At 52.4% G+C, this 18,541-nt stretch overlaps 2 protein-coding genes across 2 annotated transcripts; both read left to right on the top strand.

Annotated features, from left to right (window-relative positions):
• Positions 1-1,669: 1,669 nt before the first annotated feature.
• On the top strand, positions 1,670-2,593 carry LOC118159991 (olfactory receptor 14C36-like). The gene has a single exon (XM_035314522.1). It carries the CDS (start codon positions 1,670-1,672, stop codon positions 2,591-2,593), a length of 924 nt encoding a protein of 307 aa, XP_035170413.1.
• A 10,994-nt stretch (positions 2,594-13,587) lies between these two features.
• LOC118159988 (olfactory receptor 14A16-like) lies at positions 13,588-14,868 on the top strand. Its single transcript, XM_035314518.1, has one exon. It carries the CDS (start codon positions 13,676-13,678, stop codon positions 14,615-14,617), a length of 942 nt encoding a protein of 313 aa, XP_035170409.1. The 5' UTR covers positions 13,588-13,675; the 3' UTR covers positions 14,618-14,868.
• Positions 14,869-18,541: the final 3,673 nt, after the last annotated feature.

Raw genomic sequence — 18,541 nt, 5'->3', positions numbered from 1 at the left:
TTCAGGAGCTGTCAGCCCTAAGGCCTCGGGGACACCTCGAGGGAGCCCAATGGCACAGAGCAAGCGATGCCATGGTCGGGTGCGGTGCTGCTGAGCTGGGCCGGGCTTCTGGGCCCCAGGGGAGCTCCTGGCAAGCGGGCAATGCTGCAGAGAGACAGCTCTGCCCAGGAGCAGCTCCTCTGCACAGCGCAGCAGGGCTGGGGGCTCTGACCGCAGGTGACACGGGGAGAGGAGAGAAAGAGAGAGGGCTTGGAGGCAGTGAGGAGTGCAACAACAGAGGGCAGCATGTGGCAGGACAGATCTGCAGACTCTTGACACCGTGAGTCTGGCAGCAGGGCAATGCAGATGGGGTTGCCAGAGGGGTCTTCTACAGCTGGCACATCCGATGGCTGATAGCATCTGTCGGGATGGGTCTCTCTGTTTCTCCAGAAATGAGTAGAAAATGCTTTAGAGAATGGCACTTATGATTGGACATTTAAAGAGGAAGGCTAAGACAGGGGTTACCTGAAGGGTAAGATTTTTTCTATCTATTTTTTCATGCTTTCAGGTTACTGCAGTGGAGGGGAGATAGGTTTCATGGTAATTTGTTATCAGGATTGTACAGGAGCCTGAGACTCCTGGAGCATTGCACTGAGAGATCGATATGGAAGCAAAGAACTTCTTAAAGTCCCTTCAGCCACCTCAGCTTAAAGACTGCACCAATGTCATATTTGTAGTCTCCTCAGGTTTTAACTGAGCTGACACTAATCCAGCTCCTAGCAGGGATATGGGCGGGCAGCAGGGACATGGGCAGGAGGTGAGAGGGAGCTGCTGCCAGAAATGCTGTGCAAAGGAGGGCTCAGGCACCTCCCTGCCATCCCCTGCAGGGCAGGTGCCTTCCCTGGGACACCCCCTGCTCTCCTCTCCCACCAGCACAGCCTCTGCCCTCAAGGCCCCAGTGTCCCCAGCAGAGGCTGCCTCCTCTGCAGGCAGAGCTGCAGCAGAGGAGGGTCTGCTGAGTGTCTGTCTGTCCCTCCCTGGCCTTGCCTCCCCTGGCAGCAGCACGCTGGCACTCCTCCTGGCTTCTCCACCTGGCCGTGCTGCTGCTGGTCTTGTTTCCAGGCTGGCTGGGGATGGGGGTTTCACACCCACATGGAGTGAGCCCTCGGTGTGCTTGGGGGAAGGGGAGTACAGGGACAGGGTGAGGGGTGTGGAAATGTGCACTGGATTCCTCTGCTCTCAGCAGTGTTCAGGTTCTTCTCAGGTGAACCTCTGAGTGCAGTTGTCCTGCAGCACAGATAACTTAAACCACAGAGAGGATCCACAGGATCCACAGTATTTCACTTGCAATGAAGGGGAAATGCACAGGATTTCTGCCTTAGAGACTCTCCACAGGAGCGGTGGGTAAGCTAGAAGAAAAGATACAAGTCCTCCTATGTTCTTTACCTATTGGCGTAGGACAGGATTGACTCCTGCATTGCCCACAGCAGAGTCCTCTGCTCCAAAGGACAGCCTCAGGCAGCATCAATCCAAATGCAAGAAAGGGATCTACCAAATGTCTTCCTGGAAGTGAGCTAGCATGTTGGGAGGCTTAAATGAGAAATGGAAATCCTTTTTCCCAGATAATCCTATTGTTAATAATCACCATCTTTCTGTTCCTTGGGCAGGACCCCATGCCCAGAAAGAGCAAATGCCCAACAGCAGCTCTGTGAGTGAGTTCCTCCTCTTGGCATTCGCAGACACGCGGGAGCTGCAGCTCCTGCACTTCGGGCTCTTCCTGAGCATCTACCTGGCTGCCCTCCTGGGCAACAGCCTCATCATCACAGCGGTAGCCTGCAACCACCGCCTCCACACCCCCATGTACTTCTTCCTCCTCAACCTTGCCGTCCTCGACCTGGGATCCATCTCCACCTCTGCACCCAAAGCCATGGCCAATTCCCTCTGGGACACCAGGGCTATCTCTTATCAAGGATGTGTTGCACAGGTGTTCTTTTTAATCTTCTTCTTTGGTTCAGAGTATTTCCTTCTCACTGTCATGGCCTACGACCGCTACATTGCCATCTACAAGCCCCTGCACTACAGGACCCTCCTGGGCAGCAGAGCTTGTGCCCAGATGGCAGCAGCTGCGTGGGGCAGTGGCTTTCTCTATGCTGTCCTGCACACAGCCAGTACATTTTCCCTGCCCCTCTGCCATGGTAATGCTGTGGACCAGTTCTTCTGTGAAATCCCCCAGATCCTCAAGCTCTCCTGCTCAGATACATATCTCAGGGAAGGTCAGCTTCTCATCTTTAGTGCCTGTTTAACCATTGTATGTTTTGTCTTCATTGTGCTTTCCTACGTGCAGATTTTCAGGGCTGTGGTGAGGATGCCTTCTGAGCAGGGCCGGCACAAAGCCTTTTCCACGTGCCTCCCTCACCTGACTGTGGTCTCCCTGTTTCTCAGCACTGTCATGTTTGCCCACCTGAAACCCTTTTCGATCTCTTCCCCATCCCTGGACTTGTTGGTGTCATTTCTGTACTCGGTGGTGCCTCCAGCAGTGAACCCCCTCATCTACAGCATGAGGAACCAGGAGCTCAAGGATGCCTTGAGGAAACTGATGCATTGTTGTGTTTAGGAATCAAGAAATCGCCCTTCATCTTAGCATATGACTGATAATGTAATGCATTTCAGGCACAAGATGAATTCTGGTGTTATTTTTGGACATTTTTAATACTCTGCAGAGCAGCACCATCTCGGGGCTGTATGGAATGGGAGTTGCATGGTGAAGGGGAGCAGCTGTGTCTGTCCAGGCCAGTACAGACGTACTCACCTGCGAATTGTCCCCTGGGAGACTGGATGTCTCAGGAGAAGAGCAACTCCCTGTTTGTGTGCATATGGAAAGAGAAACCCTTTGCTACTGGTGCCAGCAGCCAGATTGTACACACATGGAGAAATGGACATGAAGGAGCACAAAGGCCATCAGTTATTCCCACATATTTCATGAAGGCCAGTGGGGCAGATAGTGTCACAAGGCCAAGTGACGTTCCCTGGGAAGCCACCTGAGTGCAGCTCTGGGATGTGGTTTCTTGAACTGAGGTCCCAGTGCCCATTCCTCATGCCTTGGGGCATCTCAGAGGAGGGCAGAGCAGGACAAAGCACTGCAGGGCTGAGGTGCCTCCCAGCCTCTGGCAGTGGCTGCAGGAGCCAGAGGGACACTGCAAGTGCTGCAGTGCACTGCCTGTGGGTTTGCAAGGCAGGGACTCTGTGACCTTTGGAAAAAAGGGAGGGCCACTCAGGAGGACTATAAGGCTGTGCAAGGACAAAATTAGAAAGGCCAAAGTTCATCTGGAGCTCAATCTGGCTACTGCTGTTAAAGATCTCAGAAAATGTTTTTATAAATACATACACGTGAAAAGGAGGACAAAGGAGAATCACAATCCTTTACTGGACGTGGGGGGAAATTTAGTGACAAGAGATGAGGAAAAGGCTGAGGTGCTTAATGCCTTCTTTGCCTCAGTCTTTAGCAGCAAGGCCAGTTGTTCCCTGGATACCCAGTACCCTGAGCTGGTGGGAAGGGATGGGGAGCAGAACGTGGCCCTCATAATCCATGAGGAAATTACTGGCAATCTGCTACAGCACTTAGATGTACGCAAGTTGATGGGGCCGGATGGGATCCACCCAAGCGTACTGAGAGAACTGGCAGAAGAGCTGGCCAAGCTGCTTTCCGTCATTTATCAGGAGTCCTGGCTATCAGGGGAGGTCCCAGTCAACTGGTGACTAGCAAATGAGATGCCCACCTATAAAATAGCTGGAAGGAGGATCTTTGAACTACAAGCCTGTCAGTCTGAACTTGGTACTGGGGAAGCTCATGGAGCAGATTATCTTGAAGTCCATCACACAACGCTTCCAGAACAATCAGGTGATCAGGCCCAATCAGCATGGGTTTGTCAAAGGCAGGTCCCGCTTGGCAAATGAGATCTCAATCTATGATAAGGTGATAAGGTCCCAGTCGACTGGCAGCTAGTAAACATGACGCCCATCTACAAGAAGGGCCGGAGGGTAGACCCAGGGAACTATAGGCCTGTTAGTTTGACCTCAGTGCCTGGGAAGCTCTCATGGAGCAGATTATCTTGAGTGTCATCACATTGCACTTGCAGGGCAACCAGGTGGTCAGGTCCAATCAGCATGGGTTTATGAAAGGCAGGTCCTGCTTGACTAACCTGATCTCCTTATGTGACCAAGTGACACGCTTAGTGAATGAGGGAAAGGCTGTGGATGTGGTCTACCTTGATTTCAGTAAGACTTCTGACACTGTTTCCCACAGCATTCTCCTTGAGAAACTGGCTGCTCATGCCTTGGACTGGTGTATGCTTCATTGCGTTAGAAGCTGGCTGGGTAGCTGGGCCCAGAGAGTTGTGGTGAAGTTAAATCCAGTTGGAGGCCGGTTACTAGTGGAATCCCCCAGGGCTCGGTACTAAGGCCAGTTCTCTTTGATATCTTTATTGATGATCTGGATGAGGGGATCGAGTGCACCCTCAGCAAGTTTGCAGACGACACCAAGTTAGGTGCATGTGTCGATCTGCTCTAGGGTAGGAAGGCTCTGCAGGAGGATCTGGATAGGCTGGACAGATGGGCTGAGGCCAACTGTATGAAGTTCAACAAGGCCAAGTGCCGGGTCCTGCACCTGGGGCACAACAACCCCAAGCAGTGCTACAGGCTGGGAGAGGTGTGGTTAGAAAGCTGCCTGTCAGAGAAGGACCTGGGAGTACTGGTTAATAGTTGGGTGAATATGAGCCAGCAGTGTGCTCAGGCGGCCAAGAAGGCCAACAGCATCCTGGCTATAAGAAACTGTATAAGAAACAGTGAGCCCAGCATGGCTAGGGAAGTAATTGTACCCCTTTACTCAGCTCTGGTGAGGCCGCACCTCGAGTACTGTGTTCAGTTTTGGGCCCCTCGCTACAAGAAGTGGAGGTGCTCGAGTGTGTCCAGAGAAGGGCAACAAAGCTGGTGAGTGGTCTGGAGAACAAGTCTTATGAGGAGCGGCTGAGGGAGCTGCGGTTGTTAAGCCTGGAGAAAAGGAGGCTCAGGGACGATGTTATTGCTCTCTATAGGTACCTTAAAGGAGTCTGTAGTGAGGTGGGGGTTGGTCTTATTCTCCCACGTGCCTGGTGACAGGATGAGGGGGAATGGGCCAAAGTGGCACCAGGAGAGGTTTAGGTTGGATATTACGAAGAACTTCTTTACTGAAAGGGTTGTTAGGCTTTGGAATGGGCTGCCCAGGGAAGTGGTTGAGTCACCATCCCTGGTGGTCTTTAAAAGACGTTTAGATGTAGAGCTTAGGGATATGGTTTAGTGGGGGCTGTTAGTGTTAGGTCGGAGGTTGGACTCGGTGATCTTGGAGGTCTCTCCCAACCTAGATGGTTCTGTGATTCTGTGAGTCATGTCTCTCAACAGCCCTGTGTGTATGAGGAGCATGGGAGGCCAGCTCAGACATAAGCACCTCACACAGCTCTAGCATTGCTCTGTGTGCCTCCAGGAACAACCCCCAGTGTCCCTGTGAGATTTCTTCACACCCCTCTCACAGGTTCATCGCGGATGCCCCTCTCTGCTATGTCACACTACCCCACCTTTCTGGACCAAGTCAAGCATTTGGATCAGTGACATTTCTGGGGACTTGAAAAATGTGGGCATCAAACGCATCTTCAGGAAGGGCAAGAAAAAAGTTTGGAAGAACTGCAATTGTCACCTCTACCCTTGGGAATGTGATAGTGAAAGTCCTGCCACAGCCATCTTCAGACACTTGGAGGAAACAAAGGAACTGCTGAAACAGAAGGTGATAGGATAGAAGGGAACATGGTGAACCTGGACTTTGCCATGGTCTCCTGGAGTTTCTCTTTAGCCAGACTGGTGATATTTGAACTGAAGAAGGAGATGATGTTGTGGGGGGACGGTAGCTGGACATTTGTGGTACAAAGTCCTCTTGCCAGCCAGTTACCAGCAGTATCCCTCAGTGATGGGCACTTGGGCAACGCTGTTGACCCTCTTTGTTATCTCCCTTCATGATGATATCACAGAATCACAGCATAGTCTAGGTTGGAAGAGACCTCCAAGATCACCGAGTCCAACCTCAGATCTAATGCTAAGAAATCTTCCACTAAACCATATCCCTAAGCTCTACATCTAAACGTCTTTTAAAGACCTCCAGGGATGGTGACTCAACCACTTCCCTGGGCAGCCTATTACAGTGAATAACAACCCATTCAGTAAAGACGTTTTTCCTAATATCTAACCTAAACCTCCCCTGGCGCAACTTTAGCCCATTCCCCTTCATCCTGTCACCAGGCACGTGGGAGAACAGACCAACCACCACCTCGCTACAGCCTCCCTTCAGGTACCTGTAGAGTGCAATAAGGTCACCCCTGAGCCTCCTCTTCTCCAGGCTAAACAGTCCCAGCTCCCTCAGCTGTTCCTCGTAAGACTTGTTCTTCAGACCCTTCACCAGCTTCATAGCCCTTCTCTGGACTTGCTCAAGCACCTCCATGTCCTTCTTGTAGCGAGGGGCCCAAAACTGAACGCAGTACTCGAGGTGCGGCCTCACCAGAGCAGAGTACAGGGGGACAATCACTTCCCTGGACCTGCTGGCCACGCTGTTTCTTACGCAAGCCAGGATGCTGTTGGCCTTCTTGGCTGCCTGAGCGCACTGCTGGCTCATATTCAGCCGACTGTCAACCATCACTCCCAGGTCCTTCTCTGACAGGCAGCTTTCTAACCACACATCTCCCAGCCTGTAGCACTGCTTGGGGTTGTTGTGCCTCAGGTGCAGGACCCGGCACTTGGCCTTGTTGAACTTCATACCGTTGGCCTCGGCCCATCGGTCCAGCCTATCCAGATCCTCCTGCAGAGCCTTCCTACCCTCGAGCAGATCGACACACACACCTAACTTGGTGTCGTCTGCAAACTTGCTGAGGGTGCACTCAATGCCCTCATCCAAATCATCGATGAAGATGTTAAAGAGGACTGGTCCCAGTACCGAGCCCTGGGGGACTCCACTAGTGACCGGCCTCCAACTGGATTTGACTCCATTCACCACAACTCTCTGGGCCCGGCTATCCAGCCAGCTCTTCACCCAATGAAGTGTACACCAGTCCAAGGCATGAGCAGCCAGTTTCCTGAGGAGAATGCTGTGGGGAACGGTGTCAAATGCCTTACTGAAGTCAAGGTAGACCACGTCCACAGCCTTTCCCTCATCCACTAAGCGTGTCACCTTGTTATAGAAGGAGATCAGGTTCGTCAAGCAGGACCTGCCCTTCATAAACCCATGCTGACTGGGCCTGATCACCTGCTTGCCCTGCAACTACCGCATGATGACACCCAAGATAATCTGCTCCATGAGCTTCCCTGGCACTGAGGTCAAACTGACAGGCCTGTAGTTTCCCGGGTCAGTCCTCCGGCCCTTCTTGTAGATGGGCGTCACATTTGCTAGCCGCCAGTCAAGTGGGACCTCCCCCGATAGCCAGGACTGATGATAAATGATGGTAAGCGGCTTGGCCAGCACCTCTGCCAGTTCTCTCAGTACCCTCGGGTGGATCCCATCCGGCCCCATCGACTTGTGCACATCCAAGTGCCGTACCAGGTCACCAACCATTTCTTCATGGATAGTGAGGGCCACATCTCTCTCCCCATCCCCTTCCACCAGTTCAGGGTAATGGGTATCCAGAGAACAATCGGTATTGCCGTTAAAGACTGAGGCGAAGAAGGCATTAAGCACCTCCACCTTTTCCTCATCTCTTGTAACTAAGTTTCCCCCTGCACCCAGTAAAGGATGGAGATTCTCCTTAGTCCTCCTTTTCGTGTTGATGTATTTATAAAAACATTTGTTGTTATCTTTAACAGCAGTAGCCAGATTGAGCTCCAGATGAGCTTTGGCTTTTCTAATTTTGTCCCTGCACAGCCTCGCAATATCCCTATAGTCCTCCCTAGTGGCCTGCCCACTTTTCCAAAGATTATAAACCCTCTTTTTTCTTCTAAGATCAAGCCACAATTCTCTGTTCAGCCAGGCCAGTCTTCTTCCCCGCCAGCTTGTCTTTGGGAACGTGGGGACAGACCGTTCCTGTGCCATTAAGATTTCCCTCTTGAAGAGCGCCCAGCCTTCCTGGACTCCTCTGCCCTTCAGAACCGCCTCCCAAGGGACTCTACCAACCAGTGTCCTCAGCAGCACAAAGTCAGCCCTCCGAAAGTCCAATACAGTGGTTTTACTGGTCCCCTTCCTGGCCTTGCCAAGAATAGAGAACCCCACCATTTCATGGTCACTCTGCCCAAGACAGCTCCCGACAATCACATCCTCCACCAGTCCTTCTCTGTTTGTGAAGAGAAGGTCTAGCGGGGCGCCACCCCTGGTAGGCTCACTAACCAGCTGTGTCAGGAAACTATCTTCCACACTCTCCAGAAACCTCCTAGACTGCTTCCTCTGGGCTGTGTTGTGCTTCCAGGATATGTCAGGGAAGTTGAAGTCCCCCACGAGAACCAGCGCTGACGATTTCGCAACTTCTGCCAGCTGCCTGTAGAACTCCTCATCCGTCACCTCGTCCTGGTTCGGCAGTCTGTAACAGACCCTGACCAGGACGCTAGCCTTGTTGGCCCCGCCGATCCTAACCCAAAGGGACTCGACTTTGTCATGCCCAGCCTCGAGTTCTACAACATCGAAACACTCTCTAATATAGAGAGCCACTCCACCACCCCTTCTGTGCTGCCTGTCCCTTCTGAAGAGTTTATAGCCAGTCATTGCAGCACTCCAGTCATGAGAGTGGTCCCACCACATCTCCATGATGGCAACCAAGTCGTAGCCTGCCTGCTGCACGATGGCTTCCAGCTCCTCCAGTTTGTTACCCATGCTGCGTGCATTGGTGTAGATGCACTTCAGCTGGGCCATTGCCTTATCCCCCGGCCTTGCTATTGTTCCCCCTGGCACAGCTCCAGCAAACCTTGCTTCAGCCCCATCCCCCTTCTTACCTAGTTTAAAGCCCTCTCAATGAGCCCTGCCAGCTCCTGGCCCAGGATCCGTTTTCCCCTAAAAGATAGGGACCCTCTGCGGCCATCAGGCTGGGTGTCGAGTAAAGTGCCCCATGGTCGAAAAACCCAAGATTTCTGTCTTGGCACCAGCCCCTGAGCCACGTGTTTAACAGGTGGGCTTTTCGTGTCCTCTCTGTACCCCTCCCTGCCACCGTAGGGATGGACGTAAACACCACCTGCACTCCCGCTCCATCCACTAACCGTCCCAGTCCCCTAAAGTCTCGTTTAATAGCCCTCAGGCTTCTCTCTTCAATGTCATCACTACCTGCCTGGACTATCAAAAGAGGATAATAGTCAGAGGGGCGAACCAGGTTGGGAAGCTTCCTGGCAATGTCCCTGACCCTGGCCCCAGGGAGGCAGCAGACTTCCCTACGGGTAGGGTCAGGCCGACAAATAGGGCCCTCTGTTCCCCTGAGGAGAGAGTCTCCCACAACAATCACCCTTCTGTCTTTCTTGGTGGAGGCAGTCCTGAGGCGTGGAGTCGACCTCCTTGCCCTAGGCATCCTCCTGGGTACACTTGCTACCTCTTCCTCACCCACCGGTCTCTCAATCTCCAGGGCCTCAAACCTGTTGCGTAAGGGCACCTGGGAAGGTGGGGCCGGAAGGGGAGGGCATCGCCTGCGATGTCAAGCAGGGACCTTTTTCCATTCCTCCTCAACTCCCAGATCCCCTCCCTCTGCCTGACGGCCACAGGGCAGGGGATCCACCCCCATTTGGGGTGTCTCACCCCGGTACCTCTCCTTGAGGCCCTGCAGGGAGTCGCTCCACCAGTCGATCTCCCGCTCACACTCCCTGATATCCCTCAACCTCTCCACCTCCTCCTTGAGCTCCACCACCATGCGGACCAGGTCGTCCACCTGCTCACACCTCACACACACAGTTTCTCCACCTCCCGTCGATGGCAGCAACAGGCTCAGACACTCCCTGCATCCGGTGGCCTGAACCGCTGCACTTTTTAACGGGTAGTCGGTCTGGGTGCGTACCGACTTCCTGGAGAGCGCACCGTGCCTGGTGGAGACCATTATCGCCTCGCTAACGGCTGTCGTTGAGGAGGTGTTACCTCCTGAAATCCTTTTGTATTTCTCGCAACTCACTCAAGGATAGAGATCGAGTGGTTTCTGATTCATTTATGATTTCAGTCTCTTCTCCCTGATGTTGTGATGACGCTGCTTTAGAGGTGCCTGCCTTTTCCTCCTCTCCCTCCTCCTCAGGATGAGCTTCTTCCCTTACTAAACGAGCTGACTTCCGTTTCCATTGTTTTGTCTTGACTATAGGGGCTACTGATACCATAGATGGTTGGTCGTTTGGGGTGGTCACAGTGTGTGTTATCTCACTATCAAGTTCAGAAACTTTCCTATCCCCTTGAGGGTGCTGGGCAGTGTTAATTGACATTTGATAGGCGTAAGCCAGACTCCAGCAGAGTGCAGCAAGCTGGTGGAGTTCTCTGGTATTGCCAGGGTCAGGGCATACGTCTTTCAAACATTCTACCAGTTTTTGTGGATTTTGCACTTGTTCAGGGGTGAAGTTAAAAACCATTGGAGGAGAAAACCGTGGCAGGTACCTGCCCGTATCCCCACACACACCCTGCCACCCACAACTACTTTGCCTCGGGGCAGGTCCTTGGATGCTATTCTTAATAAATTGTTTGATTTTGGGAAGGAAGAAAAAGAATAGAACTAGTAATAGGAGGATGACATCTGACCAAGGGTATCCAAAAAACTCAAAGGCTGCTGTGATTAGCCCACAGGGAGAGAAGAAAAAAGCACCAGCCCTGATATTATTCATAAATTGACTGCCAGGGAAGAAAAAGAAGGCAGTGTAATTCTTCACATTTCCAGAAAGATAATCTCCAGGAGACCAGAAGGATAGCAATGCAGGACCTGAGTACCAGACAAAACTGGAGGCCAGCATGTTACCGCACAGTGTGATAAAGAAACAAAACACAGATTTCAACACGTTCTCCGATCGGATATAGAGGACGAAAGAGAACAGAGAACGTATTACGTACAACATAGTCACACAGGAAAATATTAACAGCAAGCCAAACATTGTGACTAGCAAGTATGTTAGGTGGAATTACTTTAATCAATTCTACGGTTATCTCAACCCTCAAGCCCCACGTTGGGCGCCAAAAAGGACTGTGATGGTTTTACTCGAGTGGGCAGCCGAGCTCCACCACAATCGCTCTCTCACTCCTCCCCTCCTCAAAGAGGAAGGGGGAGAAAAGACAACACAAAGAGCTCAAGGTTTGAGATGAGAATGATTTAATTAAAGGGAAGGGGAATGGGGAGAAAAAGAAGCAAAAGAAACAACAAGGCCGCGCAGAAGCACAGAGAGAAAGGAAAAAAAAAAAAAAAAAAAAAAAAAGGTTATTCTCTACTTCCCATCAACGAGCGATGTTCGGCCACATCCCGGGAAGCAGGGCCTCAAAATGCGTACCAGTTGTTCAGGAGACACCCTCCCCCATGAGAGGCCCCCTTTTATTGCTGAGTGTGACATCAGGTGTTATGGAATATCCCTTTGCTTGGTTTAGGTCAGCTGCCCTGGTGATGTCCCCTCCCCATCAATTGCCCACCCCCAGCCTGCTGGCTCTTGGGGGCCTGGAAGGAGTTCTGATGTTGTGCCAGCACTATGCAGCAATAGACACAACACTGGAGTGATACCAGTGCTGTTCCAGCTACGAGTGCAGAGCACAGCACTGTGTGGGCTGCTGCAGGGAAAGGTGACTCCATCCCAGACAGACCCAACACACCTATGGAGCTGTCTTACGAGGAGCATGTCCAACAAGTAGATATGAGTTATTGCACTGAGCTCAAATCTCGTGTGACATCACGACGACAAATGTCTAGAATCATCAGGGAAAGAGGTGCAGATGTGGGAGTCCCTCGGACATCCTGGTGTTCAAGTATAGAGGGCTGTGGCAAGGCTAAAAGGCCCAACAGGATCCAGGTCTCTGTGTCCATGGCTATGAACACTCTCTGCCACTGAGGCCTATGAGGAGACAGCTTACCGTTAAAGCACCAGGGCCTCATTGCCTCCTTACCACCAGCCATGAACCAGGCAGGGGTCGTACCATTCTCCTGCACTTGGCAATGCACATCCCCATCTCCTACTGCCCCAGGAAGAGCCCTGAGGAATGTGTGAAAGGAAAGGATCCTTTCCAGGGGCTTTCCAGGTACCTTTCCAGGGGCTTGGGGTCAAGGCCTGGCTTGATGAAACACATCTACTTTTCCTACACATCAATGACACCTTCACATTCCCTTTGTCTACTTGTCCTCACTGCCTCCAGTGTTCTGCTCTAACAAGCTCCAAGGGAGGCTATGTCAGTGCTGGCTCTCAAGGGGACACTGCAGGAAACTTGCATCTCACTTGGACTTCTTGAGAGATTTCTTTTTTTTTTTTTCAGTGCCTGAGGTTCATGGGCTCATCACCAAAGGCACCAGAGGGGTGATTACAATGCCTTGGGCAGGGCTTCTGCTGCTGAGCTGGGCCGGGCTCCTGGGACAGAGAGAGCTCCTGGCAAGAGGGCCCTAGTGCAGAGTGACAGCTCTGCCCAGGAACAGCTCCTCTGCACAGAACAGCAGCGCTGGGGGCTCTGACCGTAGGTGGCACGGGGAGAGGAGAGAAGAAGAGAGGGGTTGGAGGCAGTTGGGAGTGGGAGGATGCTGAGAGCTGACTGCAGGAGAAATCTGCACAGCCCTTGACAAGGTAAGTCTCTGGCTGCAGGGCCATGCAGCTGCAGGTCCTGGAAGGGTCTCCTTCTGGGTCTTGTTTCTGGGAGGGCAGTGGGCAATGCAGTAGGCTTTGAGAGTCCTGCTGGATTGCACTGTAGGGTGAGGAAGTCTGGCAGAAGCCCCTTGGAGTGTCATAACCTAGCTGCCCCCAGTCAGCCAAGAGCCAAGTGGCCAAGCCTTCTCCAGTCACTGAAGAGTGCAGATGGGATGCTGGGACACCTCAGCTTGCAAGTATTCATCTCTGTCTGTGGGGCATCCTTCTGGTCTTCAGGTTGCTCTCCGGCAGGATGCAGCTCTCTCGTGGATCCTTGTGTTATCCAGGTGCCCCTAGGAGAAGACACCTCCTTGCTAAGACCATGTCTGTGCTGCTGGATGGCTGTCTGTGGGCAGCTGGAATGAGGCCTATGCAGCCCTGGTGAGGAAGGAAAAGCTGAGATCCTGCTCATGCATCTGGAGACAAGGTGAGGATTCTGTCCATCTGCATGTGGACTGGGGCTTCTCTGTTTTAAGCTGTCTCTAGTTATTGGGAAAAACAAGAATGTGATTGTTGTACTAAGCATAAGAAAATCTGGCTTGCTCTACATTGTGATTGGATATGTTCTCTGCAACAACTCTGCAAAGTTTATGGATCTCATAAGTGGCCTGAACTTGAGTTTCTCCCATGTTCCTGCTTCTCGACTGCTTCACAGCAGGAAGGACTCCTCTGGAGCCCATAGCAATCCCTGTTCCCAGTGCCACTATCAGAGAGCATCAGTCAGGACTCAAGCGATAGAGCTGCAGAAAGATTCTCTTGCAAAGAGAGAGGCTTGGGATGAGAGTGCTCTAATACTTCCAATAGGTTTTCCTCAAAGAACTCTCTTCTAACTTTTTCTGCCTTCTCCTTTTCAACAGACAACTGTATCCAATGTCAGAAAATGCCCAACAACAGCTCTGTGAGCGAGTTCCTCCTCCTGGCATTTGCAGACATGCGGGAGCTGCAGCTCCTGCACTTCGGGCTCTTCCTGGGCATCTACCTGGCTGCCCTCCTGGGCAACGGCCTCATCCTCACAGCCGTAGCCTGCGACCACCGCCTCCACACCCCCATGTACTTCTTCCTCCTCAACCTCGCCCTCCTCGACCTTGGATCCATCTCCAACACTCTCCCTAAAGCCATGGCCAATTCCCTCTGGGACACCAGGGCCATCTCCTATCAAGGATGTGTTGCACAGGTCCTTTTCTTTGCCTCTTTGGCTGGTACAGAGTTTTCCCTTCTCACTGTCATGGCCTACGACCGCTACGTTGCCATCTGCAAGCCCCTGCACTACAGGAGCCTCCTGGGCAGTAGAGCTTGTGCCCAGATGGCAGCAGTTGCCTGGGGCAGTGGCTTTCTCAACGCTGTCCTGCACACGGCCAGTACATTTTCCCTGCCCCTCTGCCATGGTAATGCTGTGGACCAGTTCTTCTGTGAAATCCCCCAGATCCTCAAGCTCTCCTGCTCAGATTCCTACATCAGGGAAGTCTGGGCCCTTCTGTTTAGCATCTTTTTAGCATTTAGTTGTTTTATTTTCATTGTGCTGTCCTATGTGCAGATCTTCAGGGCTGTGGTGAGGATGCCTTCTGAACAGGGCCGGCACAAAGCCTTTTCCACGTGCCTCCCTCACCTGGCCGTGGTCTCCCTGATGGTCAGCACTGGCATGTTTGCCTACCTGAAGCCCCCCTCCATCTCTTCCCCATCCCTGGACCTGGTGGTGGCAGTTCTGTACACTGTAGTGCCTCCAGTAGTGAACCCCCTCATCTACAGCATGAGGAACCAGGAACTAAGGGATTCAGTGAGGACACTACTTGAATACACACATCTTCAGCAAATTCACCTATAATACTATGCCTAAAACCAGAAACACCAGCTTTTCTCAGAAAACAACCAAAAAAAAATTCATCTATTATTAAATGTTTGTATTATTATTTTATCTAATTCTTTCACTTTTTATTAAATAACTTTATTGTTAGCCCCCTATATGTCAATTATTTTCCTATAGAAGCCATCTTCCTGTGTATATAAACCCAATAAGGAAGTCGTCAGAAATTCCTTTCTCTGAGCGGCCATCTCTTCCCATCTCCTCTGCAGCTGGGGGAGCAGCCTCATCACACAGGAGGGTCTCTGGGCCAAGAGCCCAGCTGCCACATGGATGAGCAGCCCCGGTGGCCCTCAGGGCTGCCCATCACTGCCCGCTGGGCTCTGCCTCTCTGCTGCCTTCGGGTTGGGGCTGCTGCTTCCCTGGAGCCATGACAGGACATGGCCTTTTCACTGCTGCTCTCATTTGGCTTCCACATTTTTCCCTTGTGCTCCTGCATTTTTCTTAGCCCTCAGATCTCATGTACCTTGGTGACAGTCTTCTTGTCTCTACAGTGGCATCTCCACCACATCTCTGCATTCCTCTTCCACAGCTCGTGTCAGAAATATACCCAAGGAGCTGCTGCATGTTCAGGCCTCTTGATTTTCTGGGTTTCACCATGGATCAGAGACCCAGAGTGATCACTGAAGGACAAAGGGCTGGAATGGGATCTGACTGCTTGGTTGTATTTAACCTATCAAATAGTAATCGGACTTTCACTGGCCTGGGAGTGTCCCACTCATGCTGGGGCTGATGGCAAATGGCATCCTGAGAGGAATCTGGAGCTGCTCTGTGCCATCTTGTGCTGGCCTGGGGAGCGGGGCTGGCCCTGCGGGGCACAGGCACTCTGTGCTAGGGATCTCCCAGGCAAGAGACCAGGGCTCCTGCAGCTTCACAGACCTCCATTTCCTGAGCCATGGCTGGCCCCAGCCCAGGGGCTGCTGGGGAGGCCCAGAGCCGCCTTTGTCCCAGCAGCTGTGGTGCCTTGTGAGGGGCTGGGGCAGTGGTGGCTGTGCCCAGAGCCCTGCAGCAGCCTGCGGCAGGCACTGCCCTGGGGCCAGCCCAGCCTGGGCTGCTGGGCTGGGCTGGGCTGGGCTGGGCAGTGCCCGGCAGAGGGCAACAGCAGCGTCAGGGAGCACTGGGGCTGCAAGCCCTGCCTGCCCTCCTCCTTCCACGCTCCGTTTGGTGGCTGCAGCAGAGGGGACCCCCACCCAGCCCCTGCATGGGGCTCTGCCACCTGCCTCGCCCCGGCCCTCTCCAGCGCCGTCTTTGCTGCTCTCTGATGCATGCAAGGACCTCCCAGTGCATGCCGGCCAGCACATCTGCTGAGGGCCAGTGCGGCTGCTGCAAGGGCAGGGAGCTCAGCACAGCCCTTGCAGCTCCCTGCCCTGGGCCTGCCTCTCCCCTTGGCCTCGGCCCGGCCTTGTCTCTGCTGGCAGGAGTGCTCTTGGCATGCGCTTCCTGGCCTCCCCTCGCTGCGCACAGCTGCTGCCCACTCAGGCTGCTGGCACAAACGTCCCTCACAAGCAGCACCACCCCTTGGGCTGTTTCTCCTGACCTCCCCCACCCCACTGCCTTGACTCCTTGTCTCTGCTGGGCTTCACTTTGCACACCCAAATGGATCCCTTGTCATCCATCTCCTTTTCCCCTGACCCTTTGGGTGACAGAGCCAGGGAGGGACGTGTTACCTTTAGGTCTGCTAGTGCTTGTGTAATCCACATTGGTGATTGCATAGAAAGACAGTTCCTTCACCAATGATTTACATCCTTCTTCATGTTATGACATAATGTCCTTCACTCTGCTTTATCTCATAGTTGAACTGGATTAGGTCTTCTTAATTAGTCTGAGGCACAGTGCAATGCCTGTTGTCTTCTGTCACTCTAGCACAATACATATGACTTGCCCTTTCTCTGTGCATAGACCTAACAGGAAATTTTTCACTTTCATATTCCTAGTTAGAAGGGGATGATTTCCTGAAGTGGGGCAAGCTGACTGGTTTGGTCTCAGTCATTTCAAATGTCCTGCTCTTAACTCTTCCAGCCTGAGTTTGACATAGATGACATAGGAAGGTGAATGGATGTTTAGGTGTCTACTAGGAACAAGGGAGAGTTTCTTGGGGACCCAATGGCTATTTCAACTTTAGGTCAATCTGAAGAATCCACTGAAGAAGGAGTGTGTCTTTCAAGGTTTTTCATGTGCTGGGCTGGACTGCAGTTTCAGGGACAAAGACCACTGCTGGCAGTGGAAGTGCCCTGGGATCTCCATCTCTTTCCACCTGATACACTGATGGACTCTGGTCTCCTGTAGGTACTTTCAGACAGTTCCCATTCCAGGGAATTACTTTAGATGCACTGGGGCCTCTGAAGGCCTAATGACACATTCTGCAGCAGAGTGGGGATTGAGGCAGGCAGGGCTTTTTGTCCAACATCGAGGCCACTCCAGGCAGCCGAGGGAGCCACCAGGGTCCAGCAGCTCTCGCAAGGGAGGTTGATGAGACCTGGATGGAGCCAGCAGTGCCCCCTCCCCTGATGTTCAAAGCAGCCCCTAGGGAGCACTGCAACCAGGATGGGCAAACAGGGTCGTGTGTCAGTAGGCTGTGGTGCGGCAGTTTGTGCGTCAGTTCACACAGGCAGGGTGAGCAGGGAGGGTGCCCTCACCACTCTTTTCCAGTGGTTTTTTGCAATGGTGGTTGTAACCAGCTCGTGAAGAGCCCAGCCATGGTATCCACCAGGCAGAAAAACATGGCCTCCGCATCTCTTGCAGCCTCTCCTGCAACAGTCACCGATGTGGTTACTCAGACAGAGGTCTCAGGGAAATGTAGCCATCCAGGTCTTGGGCTGCAGGGTGTGCCCAAGTCTTCTGTCAGTGTCTAACAGCAGCAGTGGTGAGTATGCCTGTGGGAGGTGTGCCCAGGTTGAAGAATTGCTCAGCCTGGTGGCGGAGCTTCAGGAGGAGGTGAGTAGGCTGAGGAGCATCTGGAAGTCAGAGAGGGAAACCGACTGGTGGAAGCATACTCTACCCACCCTGAGGCAGACTCATGAGCCAGCCACCACACAAGAAACAAAGGTTTCCCTATTAGGAAGTAGGAAGGGACTTAGGTCAAGGGAGGAATGGAAACAGACTTCTGCTTGAGGTGGAATTAGAGGGCGGGGAAGCCAGGCAGCTGGGATCCCTTGCTAGAGACGCAGGCATTGACAAAGCAATTGGAGATGGAGCACGATCTTACAGCCTTGTCAGCTGTGAGGGAAAGGTATCCCTTCAAGGAAGAACTTGTACGTCTACCAGGCAAGTGGACCACTATGGAATCCAGTACCTGAGGGAATTAGCCATACAGGAGGTGCTTTATGAGGACCCAGAAAATGGACAAACACCCACAGATCCAGATGAAGTAAAGTGTACGCGACCCATGTGGCAGAAGTTTGTACGGAGTGCACCATCATCATATGCCAGCTCATTGGCAATAATGGCCTGGAAAGAGGATGAGACACCCACAGTGGGTGATGTGGCTAAACAACTCTGGCAGTACGAAGAAAGTCTCTCCTCTTCCTTACAGGCCTGCGTCTCGGCTGTGGAGAAACTTTCTGAAAGCATCCATCAACTAAAAGAGAATACTTTGGAGAAACTTTCTGAAGAGGTCCAGCAACTTAAAGAGAGTTTATTTTCCTCTCCTCCTGCACAAACCAATGTCTCAGCTATTAGGGGTAAGCGCTCTTCCGTGCAAGGAAGACAATATGGGGGTTACACACCCCGTGCCACCCTGTGCTTTTACCTATGTGACCACAGAGAGGACATGAGAAAATGGGATGGATAATCTACTGCAACCCTAAAGGCATGGGTATGTGAGTTGCAAAAGAAAACAATTGGGAAAAAGGGGTTCTCTGAAAAGTTTGCTGCTCCAACTTCCAGCAG

This window comes from Oxyura jamaicensis, unplaced genomic scaffold (assembly GCF_011077185.1).
Source record: "Oxyura jamaicensis isolate SHBP4307 breed ruddy duck unplaced genomic scaffold, BPBGC_Ojam_1.0 oxyUn_random_OJ72845, whole genome shotgun sequence".
In the NCBI taxonomy this organism is placed as follows: Eukaryota; Metazoa; Chordata; class Aves; order Anseriformes; family Anatidae; genus Oxyura; species Oxyura jamaicensis.
Note: the sequence above shows the minus strand (reverse complement) of the source record. Positions and strands in the feature narration are given on the sequence as shown.